A 20544-nucleotide genomic window follows, 5' to 3' on the forward strand; every position below is an offset into this window, starting at 1 on the left:
CCCCCCGAGGTTAGCTCGTGCGCGCGATTTCCTCGAGCAAACGCCGGTGCCCCTCTTCGTCAACTACCCTCCTTTCCCCCGCGTTCTCCTCCGCGACCAGCTTTGAATCAATAATCTCCGAGCAAGATTATGTGTAGGCTCCCTTGTGGTATCGCGTACTCGAAGGGCGATAAGGAAAATGTATCGTCAAGGAGGGTGTTGGTGGCGGACGCGAGAGATCTCTTGCCAGGTTTTGGGAAATTGATTTTCCTCCTCGCGTCGAGGTGTTATATCTGTTTCTCTCTCTCTCTCTCTCTTTCGTTCTCGTTCTCTTCTGGGTCTAGTGGTGCGCGATATCAGTGCGCGGATTATTGATTTCTCCATTCTCTCTCTCCGGCTTGCTTATGATATTTTCGACGAAATGGGAGAACGCCATGAAAAATCCACAATCGCCGATGGTGGTGGTGGTGGCGCGCAAGCGGCACCGCGGTGAAATCATTTATTCTATTTATCTGCGGAAGAGGCGTGAGAGAGAGAGAGGGAGGGGGGCGAGGGTGAGAAACCCGTTTCCACATAGAATGCGTCGACCGCGAGTAATCTTTATTTTGCTGTACTTTGTATAATTCAGCATTCTCTTCTCTTTTATTTCGAATAGATGTCGCATGTCGATCAGCGTTTTAACATTGCAATATATTTTTATTTCAACGCTCCCTTTGTTTCTTGTTTTTTTTAACATTTCTGTACAATTGAGATATGATATGAACATTATCGTATATAAATACGATACATATGCATTATGCGTTATCATATATGAACATAATCAAGCATGAATTATACGTTATCATATATAAACATAATCAAGCATGAATTATACGTTATCATGTTCTCTGAATTATTCAAATCGTCGTTTCCATTATCCATGGTATTCTAATACTTTTGTATCTCGATGATCTGTCGCGCCGTTCTTTTATTTCGTTTTGGTCACATCGTCGACTTCGCCAAACTGTATTTCCCGCTCATGTATTAACGTTACATTATAATGAACCGTTGTTACACGATTTGATGATCGTCCTCGAAATCGAAAAGATCCCCCTTTGTCTCTCTCTCTCTTCCTCAAGTGATCGACCAAATATGCTTTCCGCGACGTGAGTGACCGATTTTTAATTCCCACTTTTGAATTTGTTACTTGTAGATCGCTGAAACACCCGAGATGGAATCACCTTTGGCCCAGGACACTCTCGTTGAGGCCCAAGAGGATTCCACCTCAGTGGAACCCGAGGACAGCGCGTTGTCGACCGACGCGACAACGACTGCCGCTGCTACGACGACGACGACGACGACGGCGCCGACAACGACGATCAGAACGTCGTCGTCAGTGGACGCCACCGCCGCTCGCCGGCCTAGCGCTGAACGTGAGGACTTGGTGATGGTGTGCGAGAGATTGGACGAGCGAGTGGATGAAGAAGAGATCGTGGAGAAACAGTCGAGTGATTACCCTAGCTCGTCGCGAGAGAGCCAAGTTCAAGTGGAGGCCTACATGGGTCTCAGGATGGGAAAGACCGCCGTCAAGGACGAGGAGAGGGCGAAAGGTGACGCGGAATCATTGCGAGATCCTTCTCCTGGGGATGAGGTGTCCTCGAGCACGAGCGAACTCCGCGTAGAGGACCAACCGGTCAGCATCGAGGAGTTCACGTCGCCAAGCGTTTCCAGGAAGAGGCCTGCCAGCAGCGACTTCTTGCCGATCGGTGCGGAGATCAAGAAGATCGGCGTAGAGATCTCGGAGGAGGAGGCGATCCAGCTGAGGAACGACGTGAGGAGGTTGTCACCGGTCCTGGTGAGCCTGCGGGAGAGAACTCTCGGCGAGGTGTCGCTCACCTCGGAGTCCTGTCTCTTCGGTGATGAGACAACGTCGAGGAGTAACACCGTTCTCGTGGAGAAAGCGTCAACAGAGGACGGCTCCAGAACGACCCGGGACGCTGACGATAATGAAGAGACTGTCAGCCCTTCGATAGTGGAATGCACCACCGCTTCAATAGCGGATAGCAGCGACACCCAGGATACTGAGGGCTGCGTCGAGAAGATGAATTGTCAGGAGCAGACGCTCGTTGTCGAGTCGACTTCCGTTTCGTCAAGGTGCGACAGTTCCGAGATGACCGCACCGTCGTTGGCGCAGGATATGGATATCGAAGACGCCGACACTGCGGACGCCACGAGCGCGTCCACCCCCACCCAGGATTGCGCCGGGGTGGCGACCAGTCGGACGGAATCTTCGAGTCCTGTCTGTCGACAGTTGGTTGTGAAGCTGAACCACATGGACCAGGAGGACGCGAAGAAGACCAACGTTTGGAGCCACATCGACGAGGAGGGTTCGCCCTGTCCGGGGAGAAGAACGAATTCCGTCTACGAGGAGGAACGAGAAGAGGGAGAAATATATGATGATGATGATGATGATGATGATGATGAAGACGACGACGACGACGATGATGACGACGACGATGATGATGATGATGAAAGAGAAGAAAAAATAATAGAGGAGCGCAGATCGCCCGAGTCGAGCGTGGATTTCAAGAAGAACCCGAAGAAATCATGGCAGAGTGACTCGTGCCTATCGCCAACCAGATCAAAGACGTACGAGCCAACAGCGAGTACTTCGAGTCCGCAATTCCCGGCCATGAAGACGTGCACGGTGGTGTTGGAGCGAATCGCTCAAGTGAGACGGCCTCAGCAGCAGGACGACACTGAGCCCATGAGGGAGATACTGAGCAAGGAAGAGCTACCGGCGCCAGTGGAGATGATAGGTAAGCTCGCGGAGAACGAAGAAGTGGTGCTGGCGAGCTGCTCGCCCTGCGTCGGCGACAACCGGGTGTCGCACGAGCTGGACTCGTCGGAGACCGTGCCGAGTTCGCCGGAGGAGCCGGCGGAAGAGACGTCCGTGGACGTGGCCGAGGGTGTTGACACCGAGACGGAGACGGAGACTGGCTCCGACAGCTCGGAGGTGTCAGCGATGACTACCAATATCCGGCTGCGCGACGTCGACGTGCCGTCCGATCAGCTGCCCTGCGCTGAAGGAGTGTCGCCGCTCTGCTGCGTGGAGATGGCGCCGATCATGACGCGATTAGAGGCAGAGCGACCGGAACCCTACACCGAAGATTCCGCCGAGAGCTTGGCCTTGGCGACCGGTGCCAGGGACGAGGTTCGGTCGGACGGAAGCGATTCCGGCTTGGGTAGCGAGATCCCAGGTGACCCTGGACCAGCGCCAGCTCCGGAGAGCGACTCGGAAACGTCGTTTCTCGATAGGATACCGGACGACATTCTTTCCGACAAGGAGAAAGGTAACGCCGTCGATCCTTATCCTCGAGATAGTACGCGCGCCTTATTCTCGCACGTGTAGATCCTCGCAATTTGATCTCATTTAACCTCTCCAGGGATATAAAACACGTGTGAAGTAATAACATTCAAGTGTTTTGGATATTATGACTACATGTGAGAGAAGAACATAATTGAATTAACGTGACAGATTTAGTTGAATTAAACAGAATTTCTGATCATTGGTAATCACATATTTTGCTACAACAAAATTAATCGTCGATGAATTCCATTGTGCAAATAGCTAATTAGCCAATTTTGCTAATTACAACGAAAATAAACAACGATTAAGCTGATCAGAACTTGGTGAAGGAGTTACCTCTTAAATTAATGAATATTAGCATTTATAATCCGTATTACTTCACTGATAAATACTTTCATCCCATTTTCAAGGCACGTTTTTTGTAAGGATTCTAACGATATAATTTATTTTAGACAGAATATATATTTCTCTTCTCTCCAGTTATTGAGGCGCATTATTTCGATATTTATATATCTTTAATTTACTCACAAATAGCTACAATTTTATCAAAAAATAATTTAAGATTTCGAATGTCGGAAAAAGCGGGCTAACTTAGGCCGCTAAAAAATATTTTTCTAGTCAGAAACGTGAATATAATTTTATTATGGTAACATCAAACTTGTCAGGTCACCTTAATCAGATGTAATCAAACTTGTCCGATAATCTTAACCTATTATATTTCGTTCATTTCTCACCAAACAGCCTGTTAATGTATCCTGAATTCAAATTAATTCAACCAACTTCTTTTTCCGTGCGTAACTTGCAAAATCGTACAAGAAAAAGAGGAATCTCTCGTCATACAATCGATGGATGTTGCATGTCACTCAAAATTGTGAAGTCATTTTTTTAGATTTTAATCAATCATTCCTGAAGAGGTTAAAGAGGAAAAAAGAGGTGCAAGATGGATGAGGTGCATAATAAATATTCCTAACGTTGTGAAGATATTGTTAGCGCATCACAAGCATTAAATCATTCTCATCATTACTGAGCCATTGCTCTCACGACGAGCAGGACCGGAAATGATCGAAGACGATTGAGGCAAAGTCGATCGTCTAGGGTTGCATGTCGTACAGAGAGGTGCAAATCAGGGAGACTTTACGCGTCATGTCTTACCCCAAACCGATCTCTAAGCGCGAAGGAGAGAAGAACGATGTATACTCGGACAGAAACGCTCCGCGAGACGTGCGAAAATATTTCGATATTCGTCGTAATACCGTCTTCTTCGACCGCGAATTGGCGTCGAGTATCGACGGAGTTTCGACACGCGCGTTGTTTGTCCGCGATAACGAAAGTGGCTCGTAAATTAAAGATCATGCTCATTCCGCTTTCCGTTCTATATTCTATGTTCCCTCGCTCCGCTCCGGCCAATTTCGACAGTTCTATTGCACACAAGAAGATATCACGTGATTGATGATACAATCCAAGGAAGATGACTATTTAAAAAAAAATTAAAAGAAGGAAAAATAGAACGACAATGCGGAACGAGGTGCAAAATTCATGGAGAGAACAATTGATCGTTCACTCATCTCTCGTGTCAGATTACACTTAACATTACACTTAACGTTGTTATTCGTGTCATGAGCGTTGGTTTATTCTCGTCGTCGTTGTTGAACTATTGCTATCAAACGAAATAATCTCGATTTGCTGATATCACTGTAACTTTCTAACTCTCGAGCTCGCGAAGAAAGCCGCGACCAAACGCGCGATCTCGCGCAAGGAGAATGTAAATTAGGCGCAAAACGGCTCAAAGAATTCCGCGGAATCTTTTGTTCTTACGAAAGAGTGCAAATGTGCCGCGACTCGGCTCTAAGGTTCGCCTTGCCACTCGGCCGACCTCGCAATCGTGCTGATCGAAGCTAGCTATATCCGACGAGCGAGCGAGCGGACGAGCGAAGAGAACACAATTCGATAAGTCTCGCATCGATTGTCAACACGCGATATACCGGGTGTCGCAGACGCGACGGCAGGTGGACGCGCGGCGAGATGGTTCCGTTGAAATTCGGCGCGGAGACGTGCCGTCGAAACTCATGTCACCCATCGCGTTCATTCACGCCGCGACCTCTGACATTCTGCTGCGTCGCGAATTAACATTTCGCGAGAGTCACGAGAGTCCAACAGTCAATAACGACCAATAACATCCCATGTGTTTTTACTCTCGCCAAGGGAGAGAAGCGCGGTCCAATCCACGCGAGAGGCCCCCTCAGTTTTCGGTTCGAGTCGATTTTCCGTGCCGCGGACGACGGCGAATTTTGAGCTCGCGCGAGAAGGAGCCGACGGCTCTCTGTCGTGGAAGGCGCAACGGCGCGTAAATATAAAGAAGCTAACTCGCCGGCCGAACGGCCTCTCACTTTCCGGAAATCGATCGACTGCCGCGGCGTGGCTTAGATCGCGACTGCTTTCGCGCAAGAGAGCGAAAACGCGTAAGAAGTATAACGCGTCCACCTGCTGTCGCCGTCGCCGTCTCGCCGGCAACCGAGGCACACCGTGTATGTCGCCCGACATGACGATGTTTCGTGACGCGACGCTCTCGACTTTCCAGCGGTGAGCCAGCTGGACAGCTTCGTGCCGACGCCGGGAGCGCCGGGAACGCCGCAGCCGTCCCTCACGAGCTTCCGCACGCCGCCCAAGAGCAACCTGAAGCGCAGGCTGACCGACTGCATGGAGGGCGAGTCGTGCCCGAAGAGGAGCAATACGGATGAGCCCGTCAAGAAGAAGCGCAACATCCAGTTTGACGCGGTCACGGTCTATTACTTCCCCAGGGCGCAGGGCTTCACGTGCGTTCCGTCTCAGGTGAGCCCCCAATTCACCGTCCCTCACTCTCAGACTGATATTCACAGTCGAATCTTCTTTAAGATCAATCTTTTTTAAGATCAATTCTCAAGTTTATCCTCAGTTGCTTACAGTGGTAACCAATGAAATGACCAGCATCTGAAGATGAATTTGAGACTTCTTTTAATCTAAACCCTACAGTCACCGCATGGGGTCTTTAAGAGAATATTATATCCAAAATAATCTTTTCTTGTATTTTACATGAACCCAAAAAACTAATTAAACAAACAAAATATTTAAATTCTCAACATAAGAGATATAAAATAATTTTTTATATTGGGGTCACTCAAAATCCCATGCGTCGATTCGTGTTCGAAAAGTAGCGCGACGACTGTAGGGTTAAGTAATAAAATCTGACTATGAATACTGTCTCAAGTCCACGTCTTTCTCTACCTTTCTTTCATTTGAATTTTCGAGCGACTCCCATTTGTTGCATTACCATCATCATATTATTGTTATTGTTATTAATATTATTGTTATCAAATAATTATTGATTCAGCGCTCTGGGACAAACCCTCCCGAATACAAATTGCAACGAGCGCGTTCATATATTTGTAAAAATACGAAAAGCATAATATTACGTAATAATATTACGAATGTAAAGATACGATATGCAGTTTTGCGAACAGTTCCCTTTTATTCGTACTTCTCATCCACCTCAATAATAACATACTGCTTGGTTCACCGTTACACCTCCCCAGGACTGACCATTTACGCGCTCCATACGGCGTGTAAGGTGCACTCTGCGCCGAGTACTCCACGATCGCCGTGCGATACTTTAATTACGTGCTCTTTGATTAATTACGACGCTAATTAGAGCTGGAAATCTTAACGCGATAATGTCGAGGTCACAGTTCCCCAGCGTGACGTAACAGTTAACATCTCTCTACACGTCCACGCCCACATCTACGTCACGATGTTATCACACAGACGCGCGATATAATCCTCAAAACATCATCATGAAAAATAATTTCCAACTGACTACAATGAGTCAGTGGCGTGATTATTTCGCGCGATTAAACGAAATCTAATCGATACGATAACGTGGAAATGACCTCGAGAAACCTTTTTCTCCGATGCACATACGTGTATATTGTGGTATAAAAAGTTTGTCATGCTTGTCAAACAAAATAGAAAACGAAATTATCCAATTTCGAAAGATTAATAATTTCTGAATAAAATAACATCGCATTTACTAACTCATTAAGGCCCAAGAGAAAGCCGCTAAGGATAGGCTTTCTAAAACCATCTGAATTAGGGATTTTGGGTTCGCTGAGTATGAATATGCACTTATTTTTTCAAAATTTTTCAAAACGTACTTTCATTAAAATAAATCAAAATTAAAAATTTTTGGCTGCCATATTGATTTTTGAAGTCAAAAAACCATTTTTTTTCTAGTCTGCTAAAGTATGATGTTTTGTCCCCCCAAATAATACCTTGGTAAGATAACTTATAATTTGATTGCATTTTTCGCCAAATTACAAAACTATGTCAAATTTTCGTATTTTTAGGCGGCCATATTGGATCCGCCATTACACATTTTGAAAAAATAAGTGCATATTCATATTTAGCGAACCCCAAACTCCCCCTATACGGATTTTCACTCAAATAGGTCAAAATTTCAAATTTTCGGGTCGACATATTGGTCCGCCATCTTGAATTTTGAAATCCAACACAAATTTTTTTTCACTTTTTAACAAATTTCGACGTTTTGCCTTAATTTAGATAGTTTTTGAAAGCCTATCCTTAGCGGTTTTCTCTTGGGCCTTAATGGGTTAATCATCACACAAGCTTTTTTCTTTTTTAGTTCTTCTTCTCCTTTTCTAATACTTCTAACACAAACTTTTTAGGATAGTTTTAATTAAATTTCCTATTGAAAAATTACAAACTTCCTGTGCCAATTTAATACCTGTTCAGGGGTGGACATTTCATCTACGGTTCTCGCATGAGACAACTCTCCCTTTCCCCACCTTCCTTCCTCCATGGGCAGTATACCGTCTATGATATTACTTTATGACGATGTGGTCGCGTCTCTGTCCGCCTACAATCAGATCATGCGAGATATTTCGATCGGTTTACGTTTCAGGGCGGCAGCACGCTTGGCATGAGCGCGACGCACACGCACGCCGAGAGGTTCTCATTGTCGGAGCACGCCGCCGAGCAGAGGCGGATTCACCGTGCGCGATTAGCGCAATTGCATACGGAGCGCGCGGCCAACTGCGTAGTTGAGACGGCGTCGAGCTCCGAGGATCCCAGCGACGACACGGATGAGGAGCCGAGCGAGAACGAGGAACTCGACCTCGACAGCTACTACTTCTTGCAACCAGTACCCACGTGGCAACGGCGAGCCCTGCTCAGGGCTGCCGGGGTACGCAGAATAGATGCCGTGGAGAAGGATGAGTGCCGGGACATCAGGACCAGCAGGGAGCACTGCGGATGCGGCTGTAAAGGGTACTGCGATCCTGAGAGTTGCCCTTGCAGCAGGGCCAACGTCAAGTGCCAGGTGAGAGTCAACCGACTCGAATTAATTGGCCGATAAAAATTATCATTCTTCGTGTTAACAGATTCTGATATTGCGAGGAAATGGAAATGTGATGATATATTGGACTTTGTGAATGTTTCAGAGCAGCTGAAAGTAGGACACGTATTTTTTTATGCCTTTCGTATGTTCAGGGTTTGAAACAATCTCTCAGCTCTTCGTATACGAGATTTTGGAAAAACTCAAATGCAGATTTATTAAGTGGTATCGAGTACTTTATAAAATTTTGCAGAACACTGCCTCGTGTTCATCACAGTTTCTAAAATATTCACTCACGACCGATTTATTTCGCAGAGGTTATTTCAAGTTCCAAACGTACGAGAAAGCGCATATAAAAAATGCGTTTCTTTTATTTTCAGGTGCTCTTTGTAATGTTTGCTACCCATGATCGAACACTTCCATATTTTTCGCAGTTAGATCCTCCGGAGCAAATTAGATCGAAATTTTTCGTAGCCAATCGCCGATTATCCGGAAATTATTGCACATCGTCGAGAAGAACCCCGAGTAGAGTAACACCGGCATTCTTTTCACATTTGCGCGTTCCGCGTCCTCCGATCGACCTTCTCGACTAGGATTCTCCGTCGAACGACCGTTTCCGTTATCGCGTGAAATATACTCCGACGTCTTCCACGAGGAGCCGTCGATTCCACATTAACCCAGAAACGCGTCGTTAAAAGAACATCCGACTCCGGACACGACCCGTACATCGTCACGCGAGTTCCCCCTCCGTTTTCTCATCCTGCAAATTCGGAATCGATGCTCGCAGGTGGACCGAATCGGTTTCCCTTGCGGCTGCACTCGAGACGGCTGCGCCAACAGTTCCGGCAGGATCGAGTTCAACCCGGTGCGGGTGCGTACCCACTTCATCCACACACTCATGCGACTCGAGTTGGAGAAGAAGCAGCGCGAAGAGGAAGGCGGCGAGCACGAGATAGCGGACAATCAACAAGGAAACGGCAGGAGTGGCGGTCCATTACGGGACATCAATTTAGGTTCCGTGATGGAAACCACTGGCAGCGACGCGTGCGTCTCAGGTGGACCCGGCGGTGGTGCAAACGGCACTGGCTTCACCACTTTGCACTACGAGAACCACGAGGGCGCCGGAGTGGTGAGTGCCGGCTGCCAGCCGGAAGTGCCCGGCACGCGGGAGGACAGTCTGGATTTGTACGCCATCAGGGACGACTGTTATCCCAGCGAGGACGCGGTGGACGGCAGTCAGTCGGCGCAGCGAAAGCTGCACCCTGAGTTCAGTCAAGCCTTCCAAAGTTTCTCGAGCCAAAGCGCCGGAGGTAGCGGCGCCGGTGGCGGAGGAGGCGGTGGAGGAAGCGGAGGAGGTGGTGGCGGTGGCGGAGGCGGCGGCATGAGCTTCCAGCAGTCGTCGTATCAGGACTACCAGTCGTACGCGAATGTACCGTCCACGTCGCGGGTGCAATTTCAGCCGCAGTTTCAATCGATGCCAACGAGCCCGAGCTTCTCACACTATGGGCCCTACAGTGCCCAAGATGGCGGCGCGCTTCAGACCGGCTGCCAGGTACATCCGAGCCAGCAGCACTCGTCCTACGAGACGGCGTTCGCGCAGGACGAGAACACGGGCTCGCAGTACACGAATCTTAACTCGGTGCAGCCGATGAACGCGGTGGTGCAGCAGATGGGAAAGCTGGAGCCCTTCTCGGAACTCTTGGCCGGCAGGTACTCGTACTATGGAGAGATGGAACCGCAACAGCACGGTACTTATCACGCTGGCGCCAACAAGGTCGAGATTGAGGCCGGCCATCAGGCCATAGCGAGCGAGCAGCAGTCGGAGAGCACCGAGGACTGCGATGAGAACTTCGGCGAGATCATCAAGAAGTCCATGGTGGAGACTGTGTCCGCCTAGGTCCGTCGGAAGTCACCCGACGCCGGTGCGCAGGGTGCGTCAGGGTGAATGCGCGTTCGTTCGCCACTCGGAAGTGCGACTACTTCGAGAAGGTTAAAGAATCCCACGCGGTTACTCGGCTCACTACGACCCCTGTAACTCGGTGAATCAGCCTGATGAGGGTTTACGGCGTTTGTCGGGCTAAGTCTGCTTGAAGCTTCTCTGTTGAGACTGTCCACGCATGACAGAGTCCATGGTATATAGGATGCTCGGTTATACCTTGCTGGAGAACGCGCCCATGGTTACGGTTCACTCTCGCGCGATCGGTGAACACCCTTTGAGAGGGAGGGTACGGTCTCCTGGGGGAGAACCATCAGGCTGGCGAGGATCTCGTGGGGAGAAGTCGTTAGGGAATTTTACGACTATGACGTGTGCGTCCGCCCGGGATGGAGGAGACTCGTCGTCGCGTCGTCGTCAACGTCGCGCTCGACGTGTGAAGTGGAGAGCTCCAGATCGTCCATCTGGAGGAAGCTCCGCCGCTTTCATCGCGAGCGAGAAGTGACCGGTGCTCGTTGTAGGTCTTCGAACTATGCGTCGCGCAAATAATATTGTTCATACAGGGTGTCTATACTTGGTAAAGAAGACCCTCTTCGAGAGCGCTCTCTCGTTAGCGGTAACGAAAGTTGGGAGAGGGAGGGGGGATTCGAATCCGGGTCAGGTGAGGTCGAGGCGACCCAGCCGGCACCAGGTGACGACGGCGACGTGTTCGAGCGAGACGACCGAGACCTTGGAACGAGAGAGACTTCTGGCTGCTGAAGCGGTCACTCTCTCTCCGTGCCACGGTCTCCGTCGGGAATCTATGAGAGCGATCTGTGAGCAATAGAGCAGGAGGCAAAAGAGATTCAACGAGGTTGTGACCAAGAAACAACATGGGATCAGCTTAGATTGCAATTTATAATATCTAACTTTAATACCTTTAAGCGCATAGGAGAGGAAGCGTGTGCATACGCGACCAGAGGCGGGTCGCGGTGTCTTTCTAAGCGAGCCTCAAACTCAGTTTGGGGATCGCACGTTCGGTGATAGAGTATCGATCGATCTAAGGCGAATCCTGCTCGCTCTGATTCGAGAGAGAGCCGCTCTTCACTCTGGAATGTTCACCGAGATGGGAGACGGTCGTTTATATTGTATTCGTTGGACGCGTGCGTATCGAGTACACTCCGAAATTTGCATTATTTATTGTACATGTATATACACACACATACATATGTACATATACATGCGCATATATTTTTTTATTAGGCGAAAGATTGAAGCGAAATCTATATCTGCAAGGAGACTCGTTTGATATTTTCTACGGAAATCGATTGAGTGAATTTTCTACTTTAGACGCCCGGAGCTGTTGCTATCTCGATTTCACGTTCGAATTTTTCAAGGGGGTAATTGCAGCGCGTCGGGTGCTCGCGAAGGGTGGAATCTCCCGACAAGTCACGTTCCAGAACGAAGATCCGAGATCTCTCGAACATCCAAGAGCCGCCGGAAAATCGCGCTCTGAGAAACGTGAGGCGAGAAACGAGAAGCGGCGGCTTCTCGCCGCTCGAAGGAGGCAGAAGTAAAAGGGGGGTAGAAAACAAAAGAAGAAGGAAAAGAAACACGGTAAGATGCGAGGAGAAGAATGGGTACACATGACACATTCGTAGACGAACGTGAAACGTGAACACGATTGTGATACTTGTGCTTACGAGAAACAAAAAAGAAAAAAAGAGGAAGAAGGTGCAGTTCGACAGGTTCGTAGGTTAAGGGACAAATTATGGGACTTTTTTACGCCAGTCAGTATAGGAACTGCGAATGGTGTTTTGTCGCACAATGCTCGACGGCGAGGCGCGAATTTCGATTTTCTTCCCGCGGGGAACTTCACACGCGAATTCATTGCGCGGCAAAATTACAGAACGACAGAGAGAAAGAGAGAGAGAGAGAGAGAGAGAGAGAGAAAGAGATAAAGAGTTTTGAACGTGTCGAGCGCCGGAGAAGTATTAATTTTGTACCGATTTCTCTTTCTTTGCGAACAATACCTTGCGATCTATCACTTATACCTGCGAAAAAATTGATGTACATTTATACGACTGTAGTTTTAAATTTGTATAAACAACGTACGCGTACGTTTCGCGTATGTTGCGAAAATCATTCGCAAAGAGGCAGCGTGTTATTTTACATGTCGCCAACGTGTTTAAATCACGTTTTCACAAAGTGGCGATTGTGTCCTTGTGTAAATGGGCGCCCGACGCGTTCGACAGTTTCGAACTTCAAATTATTAAAAGCGTATTTGTAACTGATATTAACGGTGCCTATACGGAAATATAGACGATTTTAATTGCGCGCGAATTCCTTTCTCCGCGGAGGAGAGACGCATTTTAATCGAGGGAGGAAGTACTGAGAAGCGTACGCGAAATATTCGGCCAACCATCGAAGCGAACTCGACGAAGAGGACGAGCAAACTGAAGAAGAAGAAGAAGAAGGAGAGAGGAAAAGGGAAATTCGCGCTGAAGACGACGAGAGCTCGGCTTGCCGCGAAGAGACGAAGAGGTTTCAAGGAAAAACAAGGGAAGCTCGCGAAGGGCACAACCACACCACCACTACCACGCCGACTACCTTTTGCACGCCCATCCTCAACCAAACAACCAACCAACCAAGCAACCAACCAACCAACCAACCAACCAACCAACCAACCAACCAACCAACCAATCAATCAATCACCCCCGTAGAGACATTCAAGAGAACGGACCTCTCTTTAGCATCCCGGGACGTTGATCGCTGTGTCCGCAATTAATTGAAGTAATATACATAAGAAAACGTAAACGATAACGACGATAGTATTAAATTTATATACACACGTAAAAAAAACACGCGCGTATATCTCCTCCACACATACACACACACACGTATACAAACATCCCCTACATACACTCGCATAAAACACAACATGCATACATGGTAACACACGCACACGTGCAGACTCGAGAAGCCGGACGTGTCAACTCCCGCGAGGCACCCTTCTTCTACCTTTCTTTTCTTTTCGGATTTTCTTCTCACTCCTTAATCGCGCTTTCGTACCTCACTGTGTTCATCGTCGATGATCGGTGCCTAATAAGACAAGCATAAAAAAGGGAAAACTGAGCTGCTTGATGAGAGAAAGAGAGATAAGAGTGAGAGGCGGAGAAAGAGAGATTAGAAGAGAGTGAAACAGGGCGAGAAGTCCGAAGGGCGCTTCGGAGAACGCGCGGAGGCGCGTCCGATGCGAGGGATGTGACACGTCCGCGCGCTCGCGCGCGCGGCATAAAAGAATAAACATATAAATTACACACGTATGTAAGTAACTTTTAGAGTATTTGAGTAAAAAAGAGGCATACACATAGAGTTGATAGCGTTTTATTAAATGTTGTGAAAAAGTCTGTCTCGTCTGAATGTGCCGTCTTTCTCTGAGTCATGGAGTTGTCACGTGTTCGGCGGTAAAACGCGGCTGTTTGCCTTCCGTTTTGCATCCTAAAGTTTCTCAAAACGAGGCTTCAATGCCTAATCGTCGGAAAGCGAGAGATTTCGACCGCAACCATAGAACTTCCTAAATTTGATAATTGAAGTCGCACAGCCGCAGTGTTAGCGCTGAAAGCGCGACGACAAGAGTCGTGTCGCCGTGTTTTTTACTGCTGAAAAACCCTGACTTAAGAAAAAAGGACATCCTCTCTCCATATCCAACTCGTTTTGTCATATTTAAGGTAATCTTACTATGATCTTTCACGCTCATAACACAAATTTAAGCAAATTGAGTTATTAAATTCTAGCTAAACGTCTCCCTGCTAAGAACGACATTCGTGTTTTCTCTCAACTATTCATCGATTTAAATCAAGAGATCGTTATAGTCGACCTGAAGAAATCGAAGTTCGCGAAGTAAGAGAAGCGGATCAAATCCGAGTAAACCAACGGGAGCATAGACGAGTCTTCGTCGGGTAAAAGGCACCGAATCTACTGATAATCGCGTAACGCTCCGCGATTTCACGGCGCGTTTGAGCTTCATAGTTCTTTCAAGATCGGGTCTAAAGATCCAGGTCTTCAGATGCGTGACCGTCGCTCTGTTCTATTCAGAAGTCGAGAGCAAAGGTGATTTTAAATGTGGTGCATGAAGTCTTTTTTCATGGATGTCGGTTATGGAACACGGGCGTGAAACCTTGAAGAAGGCAGAGCAATGAAGCTCTGCGACGTGCAGCAGACCAATGAGCCGGTAAGGCGTCGTCGACATTTGCGATAGAGACAGCAGAAACTACTGTCGCGAAAGTTTCAGGGACAGTAGCCAAGCGACGCGGTTTACATACGAAATTTTTGCGAAATCGACCTTCCAAATTTTGCAGATCTGGTCTATTTCCATTGCGAATCTTTCACGTAACCGCGATGTTCCAAACGCACGACTGTTCCCTTCTTCTGTGGATACGAGAATTTGGATGGAGGAATACCTGGATTATATATATTTGATCCCATTCTATCTTCAACATTGAATATCATCGTAATCACGGCTCAAATCACATTCCGCTGACTTAAAGTCGGCCTAAAATTCCCTGAAGAACAAGATAGCCGCTCATTTTGACAACTCCAGAGTTGCGTTCCCCGACATTTCGCGCTACTTTGAATCTTCCGTTTCAACCGCGACTTTGACGGCAGCCCGATGAATTTCGCGATGCAACCAATTTTCCAGACGAAATTTTAGGATACGAATTTGATTCAGAAAGATCAAAGAAAGAATCGGAATCTGCTCCAAAAGTCGACTAAGGAGCCAAACATTCCCCCAATTATCATCGCACTCTTCAGGCTTTTCGTCTGAGAACTCGACGTCGCTCGACCCTTCGTGTTCGACCTGGCCGCGACCTGCTGATCGATCCGGCCCTGTGTACACTCTTCTCGAGCGAGCCCGAAGGAGTACCATCGTCACAAATGGCGGCACCGTCGTCTCCCCACCAGAATCGTCACGGTGGGAAAAACTGTACACCGGCACTTCGCTACGGCGCGCACACAGTCGCACACCGAGGTCTGACTCGCGAGAAGCACGAGCTGGCAATTTCCCGGCGCGTTGCGTTGCATTGCGTTGCGGTGCGGTGCGGTGCGGTGCGGTGCGGCGCGGCGCTCACGCGGCTCCCGTCCCCGGTGCCCCACACCCCCCGGCGGCGGCCACGCTGCCGTCACCGTTTTCCTTTCCTTTCGCGAACCGAAGCGGGGGCCGCTCCCCTGTCCCCGTTCCGTTCTGTTCTGTTCCATCCACGCTGGAGAACGAGCGCTCTCGCGGGGAACGGCACTCGCTCGAGAGAGAGAGAGAGAGAGAGAGAGAGAAGTCGCCGCCCGTCCGTCCGCCCATCCGTCTGTCTGTCTGTCTGTCTATTCTCGCGTTCGCGAGCGGTGCGACTTGATATAGCGAGCTCTCGCCACGAAGAGCGAAGGTGTCCAAGTGAAGTTCGTAGCTTCGAGATTCGTTCGGTAGCGTGAAGTGAGTGAGAATTCTCGACCGCGGGTGGCCCAGTGTGGCAGAGACAGAGACAGAGAGGAAGAAACAGAGAGAAAGAGGAAGAGAGAGAGAAACGGAGAAAGAAAGCGAGAAAGAGAGGAGAACGACGACGTGCTGAGGTGTCGTTGACGTTTCGTGTGTCAGTGTCCTCTCCCTGTCTCTCTCCAGCTGACTGTTGCTGTGTTGCTCTCCATCTCTCTTTCTTTCTCTTTCTCTCTACTCTACTCTACTCTCTTTCTCTCGCTCGTTCCGACCTTCGTGGAGTGCTCATGAGAATGCGGTTGCCCAAGGCGTCCAAGGGGGGCGCCCTAAGGAGACCCTAAGGGTTACTCCAAGCGACTGCTCGCCTCGGCCCAGTGTGTACCGTATCCTCACAGACGCCGTCCAACTACTGTACACCGATATATCGCAAAAAATCCCTAGGTCCCTATAATTCCTCCCTTGACAGACACGCATATCCCTATAGATAACATATCCCTATAGCCCTATAGCCTTTAACATATCCCTGAACTCTTATAGCCTGTCAGGATCATATGATCGTTTTTTTCGCAGACACGCCGAACGTTCCTATCACAGTCGCTGCAGTTGCGACTAGATCCTTCGCTCAACTATTCTCCTTGTCGTAGTGAATCCCGTGTTATTCACAGCGTATATAACCGCACAGTGACGCTCGATATTATTACTTCATATCCCTTTTAATCATTTCCTTTTCCTTCCTTCTGTATCTCAGTTCTCTTCTTTTAATCTCGCTTCCTTGATATCCCGATGAAACCCAAAGTGATTTCCCCGACACAATTCGTATTTTAGTCCCTTCATAGTTTCCACGCGACTACAACCCCTACAGTCGTCCTTTCGCTCCCTCTTGTGGTTCTCCCTTTCCTCCCTTTCCGTTCCGATACTCTGTGCTTACCCCAGCGCGAAGATCCCGAGACGGTCGGTGATCACCCCAGCGCACTTCGCCCCTCCGTTTTTCAACCGACTACAATTGATCATCGTTCTCTTCCTCTATTCATCGTCTCCCTTCCTTTTCGTTTTCCCGACCTCCGGTATCGCCCTCCGAGGGTGACCGCCGCCGTCGCGTTCGACAAGAAGCGGAAGTTCCCGAGAGAAAATAAAGGGGAAAAGCGCAGACAAGAGAGAAGGAATCCTCTCGGCGTCGCTCGGTGAAACGTCGTCGCGTTCCTCGGCGTCGTGGCGCGATGCCGGATGACAGGTGCCAGGAGCGGCCACCGGTAGAGTCCCACGGGGGTCCCGTCAGGCCGACGGGGCCCGGCGCAGAATGACGAGCGCGGGCTCGCGCTGCTGCCGGAAGCACCGCGACCAGGAGGAGCGACGGGAACCAGAACAACGGCGACCGCGACGGCGAAGACGACGACGACGAGGAGGACAAGCGAGCGAGCGGGCCCGGGTCCCTCTAGCGCGAGCGGGGGGCTATGAGCGCTGACAATGGGGACGACTCCTTGGTAATTATCATACCTTTCTCTTTTTTACCGCCCCCTCCGTTCCCGCTTCTCACCGTCCCGTGCCTTCTCTCTCCTACGTTTTTACCGACGTCTATCGACGTGTCGTGTCGCCGGTGTGTCGCGGTTTGCGGTTGGCGTTTACGTTAATCGTGTGTATTTTTACACACTTGTATCATATACCTGTATCCTGTCCACTTTGGTTTGTACGTGGCACTATCTATTCATATGTGTTTGTTTTTGTTCTATCTATGATGCACCTCCGCGCTTTCTCGTCTGCGGGAACGCGGTTGACTGCACCGTCCGTTATTTCCTCCCTCCCTTTTCGGTCATTCCCCTCCTTCCCCTTCACTGCACCATGTTAAGCTGTTTCCCTTCGTCGATATAGTTAATTTATAAGAGTTAAAGCGCACGTTTTCGATATCACCGATGTTACTCGACTTAAAGTGGGTTCTAGAGTATGAAAATGTATTCCGAGCCTGCTCTCCGCGCTCGGTTCTCTTTCTCTCGCTCTCGCTCTCTCTTTCTTTCTTTCTCTCTCTCTCTTTCTCTGTCGCTATCATGTGGAAGGATTGTGGCTGGATTTGAAAGCCCGTTCCTGACGTAACGCGGTCACGGACCGTGCATTTTCGTGGCCGGAGGAACGAAGCTTGAAGACACGATCGATAAAGTGTACAGCCCTGGCGAAATTCTTTCTCTATTTCGGCGCTCGCGTCATCGATTGTCGTCGTTCCGAGCAAATTTAATTTCCCGATTTGACAATTCCACTAATTTCTATATCGAAAAAGTATCTACGTCATGCTTTCCTTTTCGACAGACATAGTTGCAAAATGTAATCGTGGAATATTTCCTGAAGCAACGAGATTGCCGCAGAATTTTCTCAAGCAACGCGAGAGAGATTGCCCTGTGAGATCTATTCAAATAGGCTCCGCGGAGATTTCAATATGTGTCAACAAACGAGTGATATATAGTAAAGATACCAACTGAAATATTTGTGTTTGTTCGCGCCCTGGGGGATTTTTGTAGAATATGTATATCTCCAAGTCAAACACGTATATAACTTATCCCTCCAGCACACGGCTATGTGCTTAGGGATTCCCTGTCTTATCATATTTCTGATAAGTATATTCTCATCGAGCTGCGTGCACAGAACTTAATAGTCGAACGACACCACTGATCGATTTCTACCTTCACTTCCGTCGCCACACTCGCGTGGCACGCGCGCGCGCGCACACACACACACACACACACACACGCATCTATACACACGTATTGAGCTATTATGCCTGAAAAAACGCGCAACTCATATCTTTATTGCACAGTCGCATAAAACGACAAAGTGCCGTCCTTGGAGCCTCCGCCAGCTCCTCCACAATTCGACGCGTCGTCATTTTTCAGGCTCGGCGGTCTCACAATTTTGGCCTCGCTAATTACGGCGCATTCAAGTCGCTGCTCGAATGCATCGCCGGTGAAATGTCAAGGATCGCGGAATGTACGGAATGCCCGTGACACGCGTCTACGTACTGCCTACGTGCGGTGGCTTTTCATTCGTAAAACGCTTCCGCGATGACGCGCTCGCGACATTAATGAGCAGAAAATTACGACGATGATATTGCGGCCAAGCAGTCCGACACGGTTGGGCCTTGACACGTCGTCGTTGCCGTGAATGTTATCGACTTATCAGCGAGTCCTTCGAACGCGCCCGTGAAACCAGCCCGTGTACCTACCGCCGTAAGTTAAGAGCATTTACGCGAACGAGGAAACGGCAGAGAGACAGAGAGATCGATGTTCCGGTACCAACGATGTCGTTTCCTATCGTGTCACGTCGCGAACAGGAAGCTGAACAAATACCAGATGCTCTGGTATTATCGCCTCGAGTTTTATCTACTGGGTGTGTATGTGTATGCGCGCAACATTGAACACTGGATTTCCTCTTAGCGAAAATGTCCGACTTTCGTGCGACCGACAAACATTCGAAACTCTTAAACTGCGGAAGCAACGAAAGCGTACAACAGATTCTGTTGTTTCAATCTCTGTGAGACATTCTTTCCTTGAAATTTGTTTGGAAGAAAATATCAATTGATAATTGCCAATAATATACAATAATACCGAATTATACTGAGAAAAGATATCTATAAAATAAAAAAAATTGTATTCCTTAAAAGTTATAAATATTTATTATTGAGCTTAAAATCCTTTATTTAAATAGAATAAATAGTTGTTTTAATGAGAACTTAAGATTTTAAGAAAATATATATTTTCTTATTTTATATTTTATAAAAATACTTTATATTAGTATAAGTAAATATATATTTTTTTATTTAGTATTTTTATTGAATAAATATATTTTATTTTTCGTAGATAATTTTTCTCTCAGTGTAATAATATATAAGTAAAATATATGAAGAGACACAATATTTCTCTTCACACAAAACCTGCTTTAAATATCACAACTGCACATCGATTTTCTATTTAAGCAAAACCTAATTTCGAGATCGAGCGGTTCTATTTTATTTTGGGATAAATCCTGCGTTTCTTCTCTCGCGGAGATTTGTGTTTTACGGTTAGGGAAACCGGGAGTCACAATTAACCGTTTACGCTTCATCTCGCTTTTGCAAAGCCGCACGAGAGTTGTGCGTTTCTCCGTCGGGGAAGGTTCCGGTTGGTGCGAGTTGGAAAAGCGCGGCGCGCTCCGCACGTTGGAAATCGAAGCGGGCCGGTTTATCCGCTCCGGCGAGCCGCGTGGTGTTTTGTTGCGCGAGGCAGTAACACGCTCGCGAGAATGCAAAGTAATACGTGTCAAGTCTAACGAGGCGCGTCGCGGAATGCAGGAGGCGCGAGGAAAACGCGCACACGTCGTAGCCGAGAAAAATTTAGGCCGAGCCGGATAAGGCGCTCCGAGGTAAGGGCAATCGCACGGAAAATGACATAGCTGCATATGCATAGCGCAAAATC

The 20544-nt window shown here is 48.3% G+C and overlaps 2 protein-coding genes across 5 annotated transcripts in view; both read left to right on the forward strand.

Annotated features, from left to right (window-relative positions):
• LOC116847268 (serine-rich adhesin for platelets) overlaps positions 1-14001 on the forward strand; it is a 54523-nt gene extending 40522 nt beyond the window's left edge. For all 3 annotated transcript variants that reach the window (XM_032822081.1, XM_032822082.1, XM_032822080.1), the window contains 4 exons: positions 1172-3311; positions 5907-6157; positions 8283-8699; positions 9502-14001. In XM_032822081.1, the coding sequence (XP_032677972.1) occupies positions 1190-3311; positions 5907-6157; positions 8283-8699; positions 9502-10611 (3900 nt within the window). In that variant the 5' untranslated portion in view covers positions 1172-1189 and the 3' untranslated portion in view covers positions 10612-14001. The remainder of the gene's footprint in view (positions 1-1171; positions 3312-5906; positions 6158-8282; positions 8700-9501) is intronic.
• Positions 14002-14197: 196 nt separating this feature from the next.
• The window catches only part of LOC116847271 (ral guanine nucleotide dissociation stimulator), a 46463-nt gene continuing 40116 nt past the window's right edge, over positions 14198-20544 (forward strand). For both annotated transcript variants that reach the window (XM_032822091.1, XM_032822094.1), the window contains exon 1: positions 14198-17592. Coding sequence is in view for 1 of the 2 variants with exons in the window: in XM_032822094.1 (XP_032677985.1) it covers positions 17563-17592 (30 nt within the window). In the remaining variant the exon portion in view is untranslated. The remainder of the gene's footprint in view (positions 17593-20544) is intronic.

This window comes from Odontomachus brunneus, unplaced genomic scaffold (assembly GCF_010583005.1).
Source record: "Odontomachus brunneus isolate Ranch 3 - 2012 unplaced genomic scaffold, Obru_v1 Obru_scaffold_076, whole genome shotgun sequence".
Taxonomy (NCBI): domain Eukaryota; kingdom Metazoa; phylum Arthropoda; class Insecta; order Hymenoptera; family Formicidae; genus Odontomachus; species Odontomachus brunneus.